Below are 22,291 nucleotides of genomic sequence, written 5' to 3'. Positions count from 1 at the left end.
AAATAATGGAAGGAAGGACACACTGTTAGTCTGTGGCACTGTGCAATCATCTGAAAAAAAGTTTTAGCAATAGTTGAATTAAATGAGAAAAAAAGTAGAATCCCTAAAAAATTTCCACGAGTCGAGGATTGGGCCTTAAAAAAGCTGTTGAACAGCCTTTCAATTCAAACAACCAACCCTGTAGACAACTCCATCATATAATGCAAAAAATGCACTTCCACAGAATAATCTTCAGACCTCATGTTAGTCAAAAAGCCTTTAATTAAGGTAAGAGTTACAGCCATCTCGATGATATAAGTCGAGATCTAAGATCTGCTGGGTTTTTTAGGTAGGTTGGCAGCACCTGGATATGTGCGACAACAAATTAAACATCTCTTTGACCAACGTAAGAATGAATTATTAAACAACAGAGCAGCTAACACCAAATCGAATGTCAAACCATGTACCACAAGGATGACAAGCCACAAGACCAATCATTTTGCAGCGAACCTTGCTGGACTTTCAGAGTACAACATTCTTAAAGAGATGGATCAAACTAAAATCTACAGTAAGGAAACTCACAACCTAAAGAAAATGTGGCATTGCCGCACTATGTTATTCTTGCTTTCACCCAATTTGCATAATAACCACATATTTAGCAACTAAGCTTGACCGCGAAGTAAAGAAACAGTGTAACAGACACACTTCCGCGAAAAGAAAACTGAATCTTAACTTGCCTTACATGAAAATAAGACAAAACCTGCAGAAACTTACATGAGAAGATGAAGATAAGGCTGCTGAATCTTAAAAGGGTAACAGACATCTCCACAGGGGTAACGGCAAAATTTTTGTGTATTGAACTTCGTAAATGCCTCTGACAATAAAATCAAGCAACAACAAAGTATTTAACTCCCTATAAAATTAGTCCAAACCCATTCTGCACAATAGCATCACATTAATAATCTCAATGTGTGGAAGAATAATAATCCTAATTCCAGAGTATCAAATGCCTAATAAGATGAATCTGAATCAAAATATACTTTTTTCCTGCAATAAGCTGCTGCATACAATACATGCAGCATAAGTACATTATAACCATCTTGCAAGAGCGGCAAATGAATCTCCTACAAACGTCAAAGCAACGGAGAACATACCAGAAGTCAAATGACCAAGGAGATGCATCGAATCAAACTGTCTGTAATAATAAGCAGTTGCAACGTAGTAGAAATCTTGGGTAAAGTAACACAATATAAGAGAATCAATCAAGCAATGCTCCTCCAAAACGAAGTTGCAGCATAAACTAAAATAAGGTCATGGAGAATTTTGAGCATTCCAACAAAAGAAAAAAATTAGAGAACTGCTAGCTTCCAGGAGGGGAGGGGAGGGGAGTTGATATCTCATTTCAGAACAATGAGCAACAGATTTCTTGAGAACCTTCACCGCCAAAGGCAGACACAGGAAACACAATAAGCACTCTTGCTATGGAATCAAAACAAAAAAGGCAAGTACATGCCCCCTCTCAGATCACGGGAAACCAATAATCACTCCAGCCAAGCATCACATATTTTCACCCATAGGCAAGCTTTAGTATGAACGCGGATAAAAAACATAAAAATGCAGACCCCCTTGACTTGCTTGAGAGGTTGACCAGGCAGGCAGTAATTACTCCAATGTAAACAACTGATTTATCACCAACTTACACAAAAAATGCAAACCCCCATGACATGCTTGAGAGCTTGACCATGTAGGCAGTAATTATTCCAATGTAAACAACAGATTATCACCAAAGGTTAATCTCAGGGAACCCATGAAAACAAGAAATGAGAATCCATAATGAAACTCATAGGGCTACATAACCATCAAATACTAATAGTATTGTCAATATCTATCTTAGCAAGTGGACAAAAACTAAATCAATAGGTCTCCAAATGTACAGCATGTCACACTGTGTAGCAAAGTAGACAATCTTGAACCTATAGCAACAATATTACTGGAAAAAAAATCAAGGAAGGGGGAGGAGCAAAAATGAATCAATGTCAGATGACAAGACTCAGAATATCAAAAGAATTAGAATTCAAAAGAGAGCATGTGATCTTGCAAAACCAAATCACCTTAAAGGCAAGCTCGCTACCCCTTCAGAGGACATTACCCCTAAGAGATGCATCAAATTAAATTTCACCAGGTGAAGTACGGAGCTGTAAATAGATTCCCGATATGGATGTATTGTGTAAAATAATAAGATCCGAAACAAGCATTGCATAATTGTTATTTTTTCCCCAGTCAACCTATGCAATAAAGTTACCACAAGAATAATAGGCAAGAAAATGCTAGCATACTTCCAGTAAAAACGACAATCGTACGTGAACTGAGGTCACAAGAGATTAAGAAGAAAGAACATAATGCCAGCATGCCTCCAAGAGAAGGTCAAGTCTGAATTTTTCGTTGCGATCAACGATCCACCTATTATACAAATGATGATGGGAAAATGAATATTGGCAACTTTGTCCAAAAGTAAAACAATGAGCAACGGATTCCTTCATGATAGTAACTGCAAAATGCCACGCATTGAAAAAAAACAAACGGCCAAAGTAGTAACTTCATCGGCCATATGATGCAAACCCATTCAACTTTTCATAAGTGCCTTTGTACACTTTAAATAAAAAAAATTGTCCATGTGCCAAGCCCGAGAAGAAGCCAAATGACACCAGGCCACAAAACTCTTTAGCTAAATCTACGAACACGCATCACATGCAAAAATTGAGGTCCCTTAGGTCAAAACTATTAAAATTCATCAGTTTACATTTACATGGTAAGCATGCTGATAATAGATTCCACAGTTTCCACAATAATTTTGAGGGAAGTTGAACAAATCTTCAAAATCTTGTCATACATCTTACATTGCCTTGCAAAGCATTTAATATAAAATGAACCACCACTATACCATCTTAACACGCTTCAAAAACAAATTGAAGTAAAAAGTATTTTTTGAATGATAGAAAGCATGCCACTTAAGGCAACGAATTTGATTTTAAATCTAATCAAATCAAACTTCAAACCACTCAGGGTATGTGTCAGGGCAAGTATAACATATCGGGGATCAAACGAACAGAGTTACTCACATTCAAGTAAAGTGGCACGAGACTTGCAATACAAGCATTTCAAGAACGCCTACAAGCTTTGCAAGTGTAGACAATGACGAAATCTGTCATCTGTCAGAGAACTGATAAGTCACGGATTTCAAAACACTCATTGGAGTTCATTAAATCGTGAAAGGGAACTATGCCGGGATCGAATAAAAAGCAAAAGTATAAATTGTATAATGAGCAAGCAAAGCATAAAATGAAGCAACAGAAGCCAATCCAAGAGATGCTTTGTTCAGCCTCCCTGCTGCAATGAATCATGTACAAAAAAACCGTTGGAATACATCACAATGACAGCCCCATTGGAGTTCATTAAATCGTGGAGGGAAACTATGTCGTGATCAGATAAAGAGCAAAAGTAGTATACCGCGCAATTAGAACATAAAAGGCAGCAACATAACGCAATTCAAGAAATTTGTGTTTAACCTCACTGCTGCCCTGGCAGGTACCCGTTGTTGCTATTGTAGTTTTCCAGGTCAAACAGGCCATTATGTTGCTTTGCCCGCTAAAAATTTTCATACTTAAGATTTATTCTCTATGGTGACAGTTTTCTTTTGTGTAAAGAGTGTGTTGGGGAGGCTAGGGAAGACGGATTGGATCGAGAGGCGATGCCTATGCCTCTTCTTTTCCCCACTCTCCAATTTAACAAAATGTTTCGGTCAAAAAAGTATAGCAATTTGAGGAAGAACTACCAATGGATCATATAGGAAAAGACTGGAAGACCAAACAATCACAGCCCCACCGGAGTTCATTAAAAAGTAGAGGATTGGTTCATGTAGGAAAATGCTGGAAGACCAAACAACCACAGCCCCACTGGAGTTCATTAAAATGTAGTGGGCAATCAAAAATTGATCATACGTAGCGAAATAGAGAGTAAAAGCCAGAAAGTCAAAATATATATATATATATATATCAATTTAGGGAAGATTCATATAGGAAATTGCTGGAAGACCAAACAACCACAGTCCCACTGGAGTTCATTAAAATGCAGTGGGCAATTGAAAATTGATCATACGTAGCGAAATAGAGAGTAAAAGCCAGAAAGTCAAAATATATATATATATATATATATATATATATATATATATATATATATATATATCAATTTAGGGAAGAACAACCAATGGATCATATAGGAATAGACTGGAAGACCAAACAATGACAGCCCCATTGGAGTTCATTAAAAAGTACATGGAACTAAAAAAATCATCATATTTGACAAAATAGAGAGTAAATAGAGTTAAAAAAAACAGCCAATGGATCATAAAGGAAATGACTGGAAGACCAAACAATCACAGCCCCATTGGAGTTCATTAAAAGTAGAGGATTGGTTCATATAGGAAAATTCTGGAAGACCAAACAACCACAACCCCACTGGAGTTCATTAAAATGTAGTGGGCAATTGAAAATTGATCATACGTGGCGAAATAGGGAGTAAAAGCCAGAAAGTCAAAAAATATATATAGCAATTTAGCGAAGAAAAACCAATGGATCATATAGGAAATTGCTGGAAGACCAAACAACCACAGCCCCACTGGAGTTCATTAAAATGTAGTGGGTGATCGAAAATTGATCATACGTAGCGAAATAGAGAGTAAAAGCCAGAAAGTCAAAAAATATATATATCAATTTAGGGAAGAACATCCAATGGATCATATAGGAACAGACTGGAAGACCAAACAATGACAGCCCCATTGGAGTTCATTAAAAAGTACATGGAACTAAAAAAATCATCATATTTAACAAAATAGAGTCAAGAAAACATATAGCAATTTAGGTAAGAACAACCAATGGATCATATAGGAAATGACTGGAAGACCAAACAATCACAGCCCCCTGGAGTTCATTAAAAGTAAAGGGCAATCAATCAAAATCATCATGCCCAGAAAATAGAAATGTCAGAAAAAAAGATAGAGCAATTTAGAGAAAAAAGGATCGATGGATCATATAGAAAAAAATAGCTGAAGACTACACATAATCACAGCTTCATTGGAGTTCATCAATAGAGTTATCGAAAAATTTTGTTGATGATGTCACAATATTCCTTGTGTCGGAATAACAACAATTTAACAATCATGGCATCTCAATTTTCATTCATTCGTGTAGAAAAAAATACCACAGTAGGGTTTGAAATTAATGAAAAATCGCAATTAGAGTTATTGGAAAATGAATCGTAATCCCTCGCCAATATTGAAACTATTGCCTTACGAATCTGAAACTGAATTGCAATGCCCTAATAGAATAACAGTCGTAAGCAAGTAGATCAATTGCCATAAGCCCTCTGGAACTCGAGGAAGCAAGAAGATACGAAGCCATCTATTAAGTAGGAAAATTGTATCGTCGCCTTGATATAAGTGATCAACTAAAACAAAAAATAAAAGTTTAACCATAGTCTAAGCCAATTTCATAACCCTCGACCGTCGATAAGGAACCAAAACGACAACTAGAAACTCGACTGAGTTCCAGTCGCGAGTCAAAATAGTAAAATCTGAAAGAACCCGACCCACAAAACGGGAATGGTGAACCCTGACCGTCCCATTCATGAATTATCATGGATGAACGAGGAACTTTATTTAACATGGATTTTCCGAACGAACCAACCAATAGAACATGAAAAAGAAATCATACCGTATATAGTGGTTAACCGCCATAAAACTGGTTAACCCTAGATCTTAAGAATGGACCAGCGACTATTCCATTGATTGAATTGTCTTCATTGAACTGAGTTCCAGTCAATAATATAAAAAGTTAAATCTGTAAGAAGTAAGAACCACCACCACCACAAAACGGGAACGATGAACTCGGACATTCTCAATCGCAAATTATCATGAATAATCTGAAACCCTAGAACCACCCGAGCTATCTTCGGAGTCTCTACCCAAGGACGCCAGAAGATCATCTGCGTCAATAATGGCGAGGATCGTAAACGAAGAACTTTATATAAGGATCTAATGATTAATATAAACGGCCAAGATTAAGCGGTTACTGAGAGTTCAACGGTCAAAATTTTAACCTTAGCTGTCATGGGACAATATTAGGAACGATTAGTTTGAAATTTGAATTGGCTGAACTTCTACGCTGTTATAATATTTTTTTTATTAATTATATACGTTGTTTTCGTAGTCAAGCGACTCAAACGGTCAAATTTCGGCAGGTGCTGTCGTTGTCTTTGGGCTGGGTTTGCTTGATTCTGTCTCTTTTGCATTTGTCAAATTTAAAGAAAAAGCCCAAATAATTATCTGGACTTGAATTTCAAAGGCCCAGCTCAAAGCGGCTCAGAAAAATATCGTGCCACCGAATCATTGAGGTGGTCAATTCAGTTATAGTGTATGATTTGTTGGTCTGTCCCAGGCTTCATAAACAGGTTGGTGAAGTAGGGGCCTTATAGAAACTGTCATTTCAGTATCAAATAATCTCATTTTGTCCGCACTTGATTTGAACCGTCCGTCATTTCCCAAAAACAGTTATGAGACAAATAAAAGAAAATTCATTGACATTAATACGGTACGTAACTATAATCTCTCATAGTCTCACTTGTCATCCACATCTGAGTTTTTATTTCAAAAATTTAGAGACGACTACATGAGTCTCACAATAATTCTAAATGTGACAAAGTCACTCAATTTTATTTTTATTTTTTGTCCGTACACGTTTAAATACTTTTATTGTAAAGTCACATCTTTGTGGACTAACAAGCCAGTCTCATTTTTTAAAAGCTTCCTAGTGGTGAAGATAAATACATTCCATCAACTCTTATTTTTCACTAAATTTTTATTAAAATACTCTCTCCAAAATGGGGGGTCATTTGGAAGGAGGGACTTGAGAGTTAAGTTATCTATGAGTGAAAAACTTAAATTAGTCTTAAACATAGCCAATTTCCTTTCATTTGTTTTTGTTTATGATGACCATGGATCTAAACAGAGAAATAACAAATAAATAACAAGAGAAGAAAAAGTATTCTCCATTCTTTTCCCTTTTTCTAAATTCCTCAATCCAAATACACTCGTATATTTTAAGTTTTAAAAAATTAAAGAGGCAAGATCTGGTAACTTATTTTATATATTGGAGCATCATTGTTAGTTAGTTAACCCACTGCTACCAAATATCTTATGATTACCATTGCCTTAACTAATGTTTTTCAATAATTAAGTCACCGCATCCAGTCACCCACTTGGGAGGAAATCATGATAGCTATTAGCTAGCCGAGATAATTAAATTCAACTCATTATGTTGACGCTCTATGACTCAACCCAATATGGAATTTATTGGTACTCTGGTTGGCAGAGTACAAAGGTTCAATTCTCTTAAAAGACGAGCAGACATACATATTTTTTTGTAGGTTTATTTGACAAACAAAAATTCGTAAGACTATTGTTAGGCCCTACTAAATTTATTTAAAGTACATCCAAAAGATAATGTTGAATTTAATAAAATTATTAATTATATAATATTCTCTAATAGGCCATTCTAGTATTCAAAAATTTATCAATGAAAAGTGACTCGGGGTTAGACATACTTATGCCTCATGTTTAATGAGAAACTTATTTCTGAACGGTATTTCAAAATTTTAGTTCACCCAACAACCAAATCACCCAATTGTGAATCAAAGTTTCAAATTGGATTACCTCCATCAAATTTTTTTTAAGGTTTATGATGGGGAAAAAAATGGGGAAAAAGTCTTCCTATATAATTTGGTAATTATACATGCACGTGTCATAAAAATATTCACAGCAACTCTTTCCAAGTTAGTTGATTTTGTCACCAACGAAAAGACCAAAAGAAATACAATTGACACTTTACCGCACTCTGTTGACTGATCCTCATTTTCCTTCTAAACACACGACAGTTGGATCCAGGGGGCCTGTGCACACTGAATAGGTTAATAACTTGTTCAATGTTTTGCACCGTCAGATCTTGGTTCCAAGATCTAACGGTGGCCCCCCTATTTTTTTTTTAACCTTTAAATTTTCTTAAGGTAAACTATTTGTTGGGTTCAATTATATTATGCTTATACTTTAGCACCGATTATTGATCTTTTCGTTTCTTGGAATTTGTTTGATTTATTGTTATTTGCGTTGTTTGTACTGGTGTAGAGAATTTCCTTACTTAGTTCTTCCAGATCTGTTAATTTGATAATTTCTTTTGTGGAACTAATGAACTACTTCATATCTTTTTATAAGCCTGTACTTGCGTGACTGAGAATAGTTTATTTTCAAGGCATTGATCATCTTTGCACATGTTGATTTGGAATTGGTTTTGTTTTATCTACTATAGCAAATTCTGATGCATACAGTTCATCTACAGCAGTAGTGTTATAGTTTTTTTTAATATTTAAAGGTAAAAAAATAGGCTCTCTTTGGTTTATGGGGTGAGAGACAGAGAGGAAGGAGAAGAGTTGGTATTGAAGAAAGAAATAGGGGGCCATTGTTTACTCCTCTCGATATTTAAAGGTAAAAAAAAATAGGGGGGCCACCGTCAAATCTTGGTTCCAAGATTTGACGGTGCAAAACACTGAACAGGTTATTAACCTGTTCAGTCTGCACAGGCTCCCCCTGGATCCCAGTTGAGTTGAACCTCTGTGCAATCTGCACATACACAAGAAGAAAAAAGAGAGAGAACAAAATCTTACAAATCCCAAAAATTGTCCTCCCTTTTAACCCCCCAATGCATGAGAAACATAAGATACCCATTCATTATGACACATATGTAAGGTTCCTAAAAAGTATATTTTTCACGGACATCAATGAATGAATGGACACAATAATTTTACTGAGTCATTTTTACGGGGTCAAATATAATATGACATGAAATTTGGTTGGCCTATATGTTGGTGAAGCATTTTTTTACACCAAAAAACTAAAGAATTTAACGGTATAAGCCTATGGAGCACCAATAAAAAAATCAAAGAATGCTTTGTCCCCTAATTTTTTAGAGCTAAAAGGCTCTAATTTTTTGCTACAATTGTAGCTACAATTCTCCCATAAAATCATGTTAAATAATAAATTTTTTTTTGAGAACGACATATTCAAATTTTGAAGTTAGGAATTAGTGTATAGGGTTTAGAATTTAGGTTTTAGAATTTTTTTTTTCAAAATTTATTATATTACAACATTATGAATATCAAAATACTCACAACACACATTTTATTTTATGATTTAACATAGTTTTGGGGAAGAATTTTAACCCCAAATCATCTGACATGTTGGATATTTAGCGGGTCATATATTTTCGTTCATAATAAATGGATATCTCACTTGTGGAATTGATTAGATGTTAAAATGGAAACAAAATATTTGTTAATTTATCACCCCTCAAAAAAACTATACTTATTATTTATTTATTTTCCTCTTTCGGTAGTTGGGACAAATTGCCTTCAATTTCATGGGGGTTCCTACCTCCTACGCCAATAGCAAAATTAAATTAATTAATTACTGGACATGATTTTCAATTTTTTTGCAATAAATAAAAAATAAAGCAAATAAAATAAAATAAAGGGAGGACAAGCACATGCACATGAAAAAGAAAACGAAAGGAGTAGACTCAGACCCTCACTCTCTCTCTTCCTTCACTCTCTCTCTTTCTCTCTCCTCCGTACGTTTTCGTCTCTCACAATCTTTCTCTACTGAGCCTTTCACTGCTATAGCTCTCATCTCTGTTTCTCTCCGGCACTGAATTATTAGGTATTTGTTTTACTTTCTCGTTGTTTCAATCTTTCTATTTTCGTGTTTGAGTTCAGTGAAATGGCGTTTCTCTTGCTCTGATACTTTGTAGTTTCTGTGATCTGATCTCCGAACCTGTTCAATTTCCTTTTTCTTGAATTTCGTTTTCATTCATTTTGGTTAATCATCAGTCATAATGTGAATTGAATTTAGTAATTTTGTCTTATCAACGCTTAATTATAGTAGATTGTGTCAGAGGAAGATCCGGTTCTCTGTTGTTGAGTTTGATACATATTTTTTGATGCCTCAGTTAAATTTCGTGCTATTTTTGAAAAGAACTGTGCAAAGGAAGGTTGCGTTGCGTGAATTTTCTCTCCAGAAGTCTGTATCTGTACTGTATCACTAATTGCATGGTGATGGATTGCTTGGCATTGAGTATTGAGGCAGCAATGCTTTTCATTCCGAGAAGGCAGGTTTTGGGGTAGCTGAAAGGAGGGAATCTCTGGCATTTGCATTTCTTGTGAGGTATTTGATTTTGCACTATTTGATCTCTATAAGTGATATGAATTATGATTTTGATAGAATTTTTTTTTCCATTTTATTTATTCACGGAAGATATTTTCCTGAATAAATAAATGGTGCCAATATGTTGGCTCTGCATTCTGGGCAATGATTAGAGTTTGTTTTTGAAGTTATGGTGTTGGGAATGTGACGCTGCTTCATCTGGGGTTCTAATTTTTCAATATAAACCAGCAAGCAGAGTTAGTTTAGTGCTTGGGATTAGGTTTGATGTGTCATATTTTTGTGCAAAGTAATTATTATTAGAGTCTATCATTTTCATCTGTGTCTAATGTACCATCAATGCGCTAACAATAGTGGTAATTGGTTATTAGCAATATGATGATGAAAAAGTCAATTAGAAGTTGTGATCGCAAAATTTTGTTCCTGTATTTCCTGCAGAGCTTCGGCTTTGTTTCGAACCTCTTGCAGGGTGTTTGTCAATTTGTAGTTTATCATGCACAACTGTTTGGTTGCCTTGATTTGCAGGTTGCCAGGTTCCCAAAGTGAAGCCTAAAGTGGCGTGTCTGAACAAATGTCAAAGACTCCCTCCCATGAACCACGGTAATTTAAGTCCTCATCTACTTCTCAGCATAGGTTTAGTCGTTTTCACCACTTAAATTTTGCTTAGAAATTTTTCTGTGCTGCTAAGAAATAGGTTTTCCCTTTAAAAGTGAATCTGTCATTTGACCATGCCGAAATTGAACATAACAAAAAAAGTGCATAGACAGGAAGTGATAGTAAAGGAAACAACACCCGTGCACAAGACTCCCGCAGTGGGCAGGGTTGGGGACAGGTAGAGGCAGGATGTTCGTAGACCTTACTTCCACATAATATGTGAGAACCTTTGACCTCTAGGTTACACTCTGCAACTCTACATACATGAACTGATCTGTAGATTTTTTAATCAATAGAGATTTTACCAGATTAACTGTGGAAGCAACGGTTCAACTTGGGGGTTCTTTGAGTTAAGTGATGGGATTTTTCATTTCTTGCTTTCAGTACTAATTATAGAAAAATGAATTTCTGATCACATCCAGGGATTCAAATGGAGCAAAAGGAATGGATGATCCAGAAGATACAATGGCTACAGTTGCTCAGTTTATTGAGCAACTTCACACCAACACATTTGCACCACAGGAGAAGGAACTTATCACAGCAAGATTGCTGGGTATTGCCAAGGTGAGAAAGGAGGCAAGGGCACTTATTGGCATTAACGGGCAGGCAATGCCACTATTCATCTCTATTCTCCGAAGTGGCACGCCTGTGGCGAGGGTTAATGTTGCTGGAATGCTTAGTGTTCTATGCAAAGATGACGACTTAAGATTGAAGGTACTTCTAGGAGGTGCATCCCACCATTACTCTCTCTTTTGAAATCTGAATCTGTGGAGGCAAGGAAGGCAGCAGCAGAAGCAATATGTGAAGTTTCCTCGGGGGGGCTTTCGGATGATCATGTTGGTACGAAGATATTTGTCACTGAAGGTGTAGTACCTACTTTGTGGGATCAACTCAATCTGAAAAACAAGCAGGACAAAGTTGTTGAAGGATTTGTCACTGGAGCTCTGAGAAATCTGTGTGGTGAAAAGGATGGTTACTGGAGAACGATGCTTGAGGCTGGAGGAGTAGATATCATCGTTGGCCTTCTCTCTTCTGACAATGTTGCTTCCCAATCAAATGCAGCTTCTCTTCTGGCCCGTTTGATGTCATCTTTCAGTGATAGCATCCCCAAAGTAATTGATTCTGGAGCTTTCAAAGCTTTGCTTCGCCTCGTTGGTCAAAATAATGATATTTCTGTCCGTGCAAGTTCTGCTGATGCTCTAGAAGCTCTTTCTTTTAAGTCAACTATGGCTAAGAAAGCTATTGTAGATGCAGATGGTGTTCCAGTTCTCATTGGGGCAGTGGTTGCTCCCTCTAAAGAGTGTATGCCAGAAGGGTGTGGCCAGGCTCTGCAAAAGCATGCAATCCGTGCCTTAGCAAATATCTGCAGCGGGAAGTCTGCTTTGATACTGTATCTTGGAGAACTGTCTCAGTCACCTCGCCTTTCGGCACCAATTGCTGATATAATTGGAGCACTTGCCTACGCTTTGATGGTTTTTGAGCAAATTTCCAGCAGTGATGGGGAGCCTTTGGATGCAAAATGGATTGAAGATGTATTGGTGAAACTACTGAAGCCCCGTGATAACAAAGTGGTTCAAGAGCGTGTCCTCGAGGCCATGGCAAGTCTGTATGGAAACATCCATCTCTCAAGATCTCTCAGTCATGCTGAAGCAAAGAAGGTGCTTATTGGGCTTACAACAATGGCTGCTGCTGATGTACAGGAGTATCTTATACCATCTTTGACCAGCTTATGCTGTGATGAGGTTGGCATCTGGGAGGCTATTGGGAAAAGAGAAGGAATTCAACTATTGATATCATTGCTAGGCTTATCGAGTGAGCAGCATCACGAGCACGCTGTTCAGTTGCTGGCTATATTGACTGACCAGGTTGATGACAGCAAATGGGCAACCACTGCTGCTGGTGGAATTCCTCCTTTGGTAAATTTACTGGAGACTGGTTCACAGAGGGCAAGAGAGGACGCATCCCATGTTCTGTGGAATTTGTGTGGTCACAGTGAAGATATCCGTGCTTGTGTTGAAAGTGCAGGAGCTGTACCGGCATTTTTATGGCTTTTAAGAAGTGGCACACCAAAAGGCCAAGAAGCCTCAGCTATGGCGCTCAGAAAGCTTGTACGGACAGCTGATTCTGCCACCATTAATCAGCTTTTAGCCATGCTTCTTGGAGAATCCCCAAACTCGAAGGCCAATATAATCAGAGTTTTAGGCCATGTACTTACAATGGCATCATATAGGGATCTTGTAAACAAGGGATCTGCTGCTAATAAAGGGCTAATGTCTCTTGTTCAGGTTCTCAACTCATCAAATGAAGAAACCCAGGAGTACGCAGCTTCTGTCTTAGCTGATCTATTCAGTACACGACAAGATATCTGTGATAGTTTTGCAACAGATGAGATCGTGCATCCTTGCATGAAGCTTTTGACCAGTAATACTAATACTCAAGTTGTCGCAATGCAGTTGGCTCGAGCATTGGGTGCTTTGTCCCGTCCAACCAATACCAAGAGTCCAACCAAGATGCCTTATATTGCAGAAGGGGATGTCAAGCCGTTAATCAAATTGGCGAAAACTTCCTCCATAGATGCTGCTGAAACTGCAGTTGCTGCACTTGCCAATCTTCTCTCAGACTGCCAGATTGCTGCTGAAGCCCTGGCAGAAGATATCAGTTCAACATTGACACGATTGTTAGGAGAAGGAAGTCCTGAAGGCAAGAAATATGCGTCACGGGCCTTTCATCAATTGTTGAATCATTTTCCAGTCAGTGATATACTCAAAGGAAATGCTCAGTGTCGCTTTGTTGTTCTTGCAATTGTCGGTTCGTTAAAGGCTATGGATATGGATGGGATTGGAGCGGCAGAGGCTCTAGAAGTTATTGCACTTTTGGCTAAGACAAAACATGGTGTGAACATCACTTACCCTCCATGGTCTGCACTTGCTGAAGCTCCATCTAGCTTGGAGCCTTTATTGTGCTGCCTGGCTGAGGGCCCCCCTCATCTACAAGATAAGGCCATAGAAATTTTATGTAGGTTCTATGGGGATCAACCTATGGTACTTGGTGATCTGCTTGTTGCAAGTTCGAGATGCATTGGCTCACTAGCTAATAGGATAATTTACTCTTCAAGTTTGGAAGTGAGATTTGGAGGGGCTTTGTTACTTTTATGTGCTTCTAAGGGCCATAAACTGCTGTCAATAGAAGCACTTGATGTATCAGGAGATTTAAAACCTCTTATTTATGCTTTAGTGGAAATGACGAAGTGGAAATCTAGCTATTCTTCTTTAGATATTGAAGTTAGAACACCAAGAGGTTTTATGGAAATAACTCCATTTCAAGATGCTAACGAGTTTTACATTCCTGATCCTGCCACTGCCTTGGGTGGTACTGTTGCTTTGTGGTTGCTATCAGTGATATGTTCCTGTCACGTGAAGAGCAGATCAACTGTTATGGAAGCTGGTGTACTTGAGGCTCTCTTGGACAAGCTTGCAAGCTATACTTCCAATCCTCAGGTATCTTGTGCTTTGGTCTTCATTGTACTTGTACTCCTTGTTGTGGCAAGTAGTGTGTCTGATGTATGATTACTGGTAGACTTGAACACAATGGGTGTCATGCCTCTGGATATGATTGATGCAAGCATTTTTCATACATTTAACTGGCCATGCCAAATACTAGAATTGGCATCATTTAACCCTACCTTTGTCGCGGGATTGTTCTATTTATTTGAGTTTCTTTTACTTTATTAATAAACTTTTTAGGAGTTGAAACTATAAATTTTAGCTGGAGATTATTATCAGTGAATAGGTTGGAAGGAAGTTATTTTCCCAGATCTACAAAAGAAGTTTTTGGTCAAAGTAATGTTGTTGTTGTTGTTTTTTTTTTTTTTTTTTTTCGTGCAATGGTTCTAGTTTTTGCGACAAAATTCTGGCAGAGGAAAATGTTGGTGAAGAAATGGACACGGAAAAGACATATTTACATGACTAACTTTCTGAGGGACACTATATTAACTGTAGAAAGGCTATAGATTAAAAGATTTATGTTGTTCAGAATTGGAAAGAAAAAATGTAGGCCGCGTGCTGTTACATTGTTCAAACTTCAAATGCAATTGGCGATGCTCATTACCTTTTTGAGCCAGGGAAAACCAATTTATTGGATCAAATTGGCTTGGCTATCAGGCAGGTTGAGCTACTTTTGCCGTCCTTTCACCATAAAGGACTTGATAGTTTCAAGTGTTTTCTTCATATGGGATGGAATTGTTGATGCCTATAACAGTAGGTGGATATCTCAGGCCCTGGGAAGCGTCGCCTGGGCAGTGAATTCATCATGTTTGATGTTTTTGCATTTGAGTTGAATTATGTATGGTCATGCTCAGCTAAGCGACATGTTTTTTTTCGACTCTCGAGGATTTTTCAGAAATTTTGTTATATTCAGATCTAATGGTTCATTTATCTTGGATATCTCCTCTCTATACTTCCTGCAGATTTATGGTTCGCCCTTCAGTCTTATTTAATAGGCGAACTTTTGATCCAGTGGTAGAGTTGCAGGGCGCAACCTAGATGTCACAGGTTCAATTCCTGAAAACAGTCTCTCCACATATTATGTGGGGTAAACTCTACCTACATCTTGCTTGTCCCTGACCCTGCTCACTGCAGGAGCCTTGTGCTCGGGTGTTGTTCTTGTTCACCTTTTTTTTTTTACCTTAAGTCTTATTTAATTAAATTTTTAATTTTGAAGTATGTTTTTCCTTGAAAAAGCAATTGTCCATGCACATACTTTGCGAGGAAGGTGCATCTGTGCTGTTAACCTTGAACCTTGGTTTAGATGATTGGAAAATTTAGCAGATGTCTTAACATGCAAAGACATAGTAAAGTAACATAAGTTTGGTGAGGGGTTGGGGGACGATGGATTTTAGTAGCATGATAAATTTTTTGGAATTACAGCTTGAAAATGCATGTTGATTCACAGAGGTATGCTGCCACTATGACAATCAAAGGCTCCAAATAATGAACTTTTGTGTCATATGTTGAGATAATGACTCCTGACTGTTGGCAGCAGTTTTATTTTATAGAACATTGCGCAATGTATTGATAAATATGTTAGGTGTTTAAAATTTGCCTATTTAATATTTATTGCTGTGCCAAAATTTCTTTTCATTCTCAGGCAGAATTTGAGGACATGGAGGGTATATGGATTAGTGCCTTGCTCCTATCTATCTTGTTCCAGGATGATAATGCTGTCCTGCATTCTGCGACAATGCGCATCCTGCCTTCACTTGCTCTTTTGTTGAGACCTGATGACTTGGTCAATAGTTTTTTTGCTGCCCAGGCTATGGCCAGTATTGTTTGTCATAAAAGTAAGGCCATCAATCTTGCTATTACAAATTCAGGTGCTGTTGCTGGCTTAATCACCCTAATTGGTTACATAGAATCAGATATGCCAAATCTTATCGCTTTGTCCGAAGAATTTTCCCTTGAACAAAATCCTGATCAGGTTGTTCTGGAACACCTTTTTCAAATTGAAGATATAAGGCTTGGCTCAACTGCACGAAAATCTATTCCTCTGTTGGTGGATCTCTTGAGACCAATTCCAGATCGGCCTGGTGCACCGCCAATTGCTATTCGACTCTTGACTCGCATTGCAGAAGGTAGTGATACAAATAAGTTAATAATGGCTGAAGCAGGAGCTTTGGATGCTTTGACAAAGTACCTCTCATTAAGTCCTCAGGACTCAACAGAGGCCTCCATAACTGAATTGCTAAGAATATTATTTGGCAACTCTGATCTTATTAGATATGAAGCATCACTTGGTTCGTTGAATCAACTAATAGCTGTATTACGTCTGGGGTCAAGAAGTGCTAGATTCAGTGCTGCTAGGGCTCTTCATGAGCTTTTTGATGCTGAAAATATAAGAGATTCTGAATTAGCAAGGCAGGCTGTTCAGCCATTAGTTGACATGCTTAACACTGCAGCAGATGGTGAGCAAAATGCTGCACTTGGTGCCTTGATCAAGCTGACTTCAGGAAACACTTCAAATGCAGCTTTATTGATTGATGTTGAAGGAAGCCTGCTTGAGAGTCTGTACAAAATTTTATCTTCTGCTTCTTCCCTGGAAATGAAGACAAATGCTGCGCAACTTTGTTTTATTCTGTTTGGTAACACAAAAATCAGAGCAGATCCAATGGCCTCTGAATGCATGCAACCGCTTATATCACTTATGCGATCAGATGCAAGTATAGCAGTGGAATCTAGCATTTGTGCTTTTGAGAGATTGTTGGATGATGAACAACTATTGGAGCTTGCAGCAGCCCATGATGTTGGGGATCTCCTTGTCAGCTTGGTTTCTGGCACAAATCATCAAGTTATTGAGGCAAGTATTTCTGCTCTAATAAAGCTGGGGAAAGATCGTAACCCTCGCAAAATGGATATGGTCAAAGCAGGTGTTATTGATAACTGTCTTGAGCTGCTCCCTGTTGCTCCCAGTTCATTATGCTCCTCAATTGCAGAGTTATTTCGCATTTTGACAAATAGCGGTGCGATTGCTAGAAGTTCAGATGCTGCGAAAATTGTAGAACCACTTTTTATGGTTTTGCTTCGGCCAGATTTCAGTATATGGGGACAGCATAGTGCTTTACAGGCACTTGTAAATATTCTGGAGAAGCCACAGAGCCTTGCAACATTGAAATTTACTCCCAGCCAGGTCATTGAACCTCTAATTTCATTTCTTGAATCCCCATCTCAGGCGATCCAGCAGCTTGGTACGGAACTATTGTCTCATCTTCTAGCTCAGGAACATTTTCAGCAAGATATTACGACTAAAAATGCAGTTGTGCCCTTGGTGCAGATTGCTGGAATTGGAATTCTGAATCTACAGCAAACTGCGATAAAAGCGTTGGAAAAGATCTCCACTGGCTGGCCAAAGGTAGTTGCTGATGCTGGAGGTATCTTTGAGCTGGCAAAGGTTATTATCCAAGAAGATCCTCAACCACCTCATGCACTGTGGGAATCAGCTTGTCTGGTTCTCTCCAATGTTCTGCATTTCAAGGCAGAGTATTATTTTAACGTACCTGTTATAGTGCTTGTGAAAATGTTGCATTCGACACTAGAGAGCACTATTGCTGTAGCTCTAAATGCCTTAATTGTTCATGAAAGAAGTGATCCTTCAAGTGATGCACTGATGATAGAAGCTGGTGCCATAGATGCTTTGTTGGACCTACTGAGATCTCATCAGTGCGAAGAAGCATCTGGAAGATTACTTGAAGCTCTATTCAACAATGTACGAGTACGCGAGATGAAGGTTTCTAAATATGCAATTGCACCATTAGCTCAGTATTTGTTAGATCCACAAACCAGATCTCAGTCGGGGAGGCTTCTTGCAGCTCTAGCGCTTGGAGACCTCTCCCAGCATGAAGGTCTTGCTAGATCCAGTAATTCTGTTTCTGCATGCCGTGCTTTGATAAGCTTGCTTGAAGATCAGCCAACTGAAGAAATGAAAATGGTGGCAATTTGTGCATTGCAGAACTTCGTCATGCACAGTAGAACTAATAGGCGAGCTGTTGCTGAAGCAGGTGGCATATTAGTAGTTCAGGAACTACTGCTGTCCCCCAATCCAGAAGTTTCCGGGCAGGCAGCATTATTGATCAAAATTTTATTTTCTAATCACACGCTCCAAGAATATGTTTCTAATGAACTCATCAGATCATTGACAGGTAAGTTATATAGTTACAACAGTTTAGTACTACTTTTTTAACTTTTTTGGTAGCATCCATGAAGCAATTTAACCAGATATACAGTCTAATTAGATCATCTACTTTTTATCAATAGCATAACAACTGTTGAATATGAGGCTAGTTGGGCTAGCTCCATTATCAAAGTTAAAAATGTTGTTTGCTTTTGTCTCTGTTTTGTGTAGTTCTGTGATATATTTTTAATGGGAATCAATAGGTTTTCTGTTCATCTGTTTATTGGAAGGATTTGTGTAAGAATAAGCAGCATGTTTACATGAAGTCGGTCATGGCTGGAGAAAATCTCTTAAAAAAACTTTCTGCAAAATAATGTAACATGACGGCTATCAACACATATAGAGCATGGTTTCTTAACAACCTTTTTTTATCGGTGATACTTTTCACTTCAGATATTATTTAAATCATGATACTATTTCTTACGTGCTCTCTATCTGATATTTGAGAATTTTTATTACTCTGGCACAGCTGCACTAGAGAGAGAGTTGTGGTCCACGGAAACTATCAATGAAGAGGTCTTGAGAACCTTGCATGTGATATTCACCAACTTTCCTAAGCTTCATATTTCTGAAGCAGCTACCCTGTGTATCCCCCATTTGGTAAATGCACTGAAATCTGGTGGTGAGGGTGCTCAGGAATCTGTATTGGACACCCTATGTTTGTTTAAACATTCTTGGTCAACCATGCCAATAGATATTGCAAAGTCTCAGGCAATGGTTGCTGCGGAAGCCATTCCCATTCTTCAAATGCTTATGAAAAACTGCCCACCTAGTTTTCATGAGAGAGCAGACAGCTTGCTGCACTGCTTACCTGGGTGTTTGACAGTTACGATTAAGCGTGGAAACAACTTAAAGCAAGCAATGGGATCGACAAATGCTTTTTGTCGATTGACAATAGGAAATGGTCCTCCACGGCAAACCAAGGTAATAACTCTGTTACTGTAAGAACATTATCTTCAAATGCCAAAAGTAAACCTTAGTCTCCTAGTCTATTTGGCTTGAAGAAAACCTCCTTGAGTATGGATAAATAGTTCATCGGTAAGCTGCAAGTGAATTGCCATTTTTTGGGTAGAAGGTGACAAATTTTAGTGCATCATCTCATCAAGGCATCATATGAAGAATTTCATATTGTTAGAATATGGTATAAATGGTGTGAAACGCCCCAACCCAACATGGTATCGGAGTAGGAGGTCTTGGTTCAAACTTCAAACCTTAGCTCTTGCAATTTAAACCCCCCATTTGTTGTTGTCCCAAGTGTGAGCCTTTGTGGGAGCCCCTAGTGTTGGGCCTCGTTTGTTGTGCACGTGTTGGATCGTCGGATTGTCCAGCCCACACGTCCACATGTGAAGGGGAGTGTTAGAAACTTAGAATATGGTATAAATGATGTGAAACGTCCCAACCCAACAAGTTAAGTTATTGGGTTGAATGACAATGTAACTAATCTTATTAAACTTTTTTGAAGAAATCTTATAAAATTCCACCAATGAATTTGCCGAACTTCTTATTTTGATATTCTAAGGATGGTCAGATGAACTTTTTTGTTCTTGATAACGTGGATATAGCAGCAGAGATGAAAAATACTCTTCTTGATGTAGTCAAATTCATCTCTTGAACTGATCATATTTAGGTTCCTTTCATTCAAAAGAACTTGAGATCTGTTATCATTGACTCATAAAGTTGATTATTTTGTACATGGTTAGCTACTTAGCTTAAATGACCAATTGTTATGGGAATTGATAAATTTCTGCCAATGCAAAATTTGGTGCTTTACTGCTTTAGAGTAATTGTAAAGCCCAAACTATGGTTGAGTTTCCCATTGTTTTTCTTTTGCGTACCTTTGTTTAGTTTGGCTACAAGATTGTGTGATGATAAGCAATAATAAACAAGTAGGTAAGAAAAAGCAGCATCAAAATTAAGCTAACTTTGTAATGAAGTTGAAGAACAGTAAATACTATTTCCAATATCAGCTTGCAGATGCATTTAATACTAAATGCTCTTGTTGCTTTTTATAGGTTGTAAGCCACAGCATTTCCCCGGAATGGAAAGAAGGGTTTACTTGGGCTTTTGATGTTCCTCCAAAGGGACAAAAACTTCACATCATATGCAAAAGCAAAAATACGTTTGGGAAGGTAACTAGATGATATACTTTTCCTACAGTTCTCATTGCAAGGCGATTGAGCTGTTCATTTTAAGTTTTCCATTATCCGCATGTCATGTAAAGTTGGGACTGCTGGCATTTTCTTAGATTAAGCTGGTTACGGCGTAATTGTTGCTTTTGTTCTTATCATCTTATGTGATACCTTTCTTTATAGTCTGTGGTTGACACTTATGTCTGGGGTGCACTCCGTAGAATATGACCCAATGTGATCCTACATTAGAGAGGTTCCACGTTCTCAATTTATTTTCTACGTGATAACTTTCCTTTGTGTTGCACTATTTGAATTTCTAATTTGGCATAGTCTTCCCTCATTATCATTATTTTTCTCCTTGAATAACTACTTTTGTACTGTTTGACCTCATCATCCGTCTTCTCATTGAATTTCAGACCACTCTAGGAAGAGTAACCATTCAAATCGACAAAGTTGTGTCTGAAGGAGTATACAGTGGATTATTCAGTCTTAACCACAATAGCAACAAAGACGGTTCTTCCAGAACGCTTGAGATTGAGATTATCTGGTCCAATCGGATAGCAGATGATATGTGAAAGTGCAGAATGTTATCTACACTGACCAAGTCACTAAGAGCTTCGTATAAAGCCAATAGGAGAAGCTTTGATATTCCTTATTGCCAATAGAGTGCAACACAGTTCACTTGTAAGTAGTTTATATCGTTTGTCATTCCAATTTTGTAGTATAAAAGATCCAAGTGCATAAGATGCAAGAGTGTAAATTGTTTGGTTAATTTGTGGCGTTGAAACAAGAGGGGTAAGTGAGGTTTCCAGTTAGGGAAAATATGACTGCTTGTTTAGAATCTTATTGTACAGGTTAGTGAGTAGGCATGAGCCATTAAAAATGGCAAATTTTATGTTTTACCACACGAGGTACTGCTATTTTATTGGTTGATATAGGCTGTGTAGTTGTAGCGTGTTCGTGTATAATAGTCATAAATTCAAATGTACCATGTATTGGAAATTTGGAATTGATTACGATGAAAATTAAAGTATGATTTGCTGCTTTATTTTAGATGTTCTTGCTATGATTTACTAATAGATCAACAATGATTTCCGACAATAAAAAAAAAACATGTATAAAAGGAAAAAATACCCAAATCCCGTTTGTGTTCCATTAGATTGATGGAAATGATCAATGAGAGGTGGATCGATTGACAATCGATTGGATTAGATATATGTGTACTCTATGTTTAATTCTAATGATAAGCATATTTCTTGATGGAAGGAGTCTCGTTTGTGGTATTGCAAAGATTAGGGAATTTAACTGTGCAATTTCAAAATCGGAGTCTCAATTGAGAAGGCCGTTAAGACTTCAAACTGGGGTTCCGTACATTTTTCAATTAATTTTTGCAGGACACTGGGGACGTGACGTCGATTCATTTGAAGTTCAAATCAAAACGCGCCGTTGCGACTCGTAGACAACTAAAGGTCATATTTGTCATTCT

The 22,291-nt window shown here is 37.7% G+C and overlaps 1 protein-coding gene and 1 long non-coding RNA gene across 2 annotated transcripts; one reads left to right on the top strand and one right to left on the bottom strand.

Moving 5' to 3' along the window:
• Positions 1-815: 815 nt before the first annotated feature.
• Positions 816-6,010, bottom strand: LOC119996619. Its single transcript, XR_005467889.1, has 3 exons — positions 5,748-6,010; positions 3,099-3,188; positions 816-2,439 (listed from the first exon to the last, which is right to left on the bottom strand). It is a non-coding gene; the product is annotated as an uncharacterized LOC119996619 (long non-coding RNA).
• A 3,648-nt stretch (positions 6,011-9,658) lies between these two features.
• LOC119997099 (protein CELLULOSE SYNTHASE INTERACTIVE 3-like) lies at positions 9,659-21,853 on the top strand. The gene is given in 9 exon segments (XM_038843898.1): positions 9,659-9,799; positions 10,089-10,303; positions 10,826-10,900; positions 11,377-11,678; positions 11,681-14,451; positions 16,100-18,644; positions 19,146-19,600; positions 20,689-20,805; positions 21,222-21,853. Coding segments are annotated over 7 exon segments (6,378 nt in total). The 5' UTR covers positions 9,659-9,799; positions 10,089-10,303; positions 10,826-10,871; the 3' UTR covers positions 21,381-21,853.
• The last annotated feature ends 438 nt before the right edge of the window (positions 21,854-22,291 follow it).

Source organism: Tripterygium wilfordii, chromosome 4, assembly GCF_013401445.1.
Source record: "Tripterygium wilfordii isolate XIE 37 chromosome 4, ASM1340144v1, whole genome shotgun sequence".
Classification (NCBI taxonomy): Eukaryota; Viridiplantae; Streptophyta; class Magnoliopsida; order Celastrales; family Celastraceae; genus Tripterygium; species Tripterygium wilfordii.
Note: the sequence above shows the minus strand (reverse complement) of the source record. Positions and strands in the feature narration are given on the sequence as shown.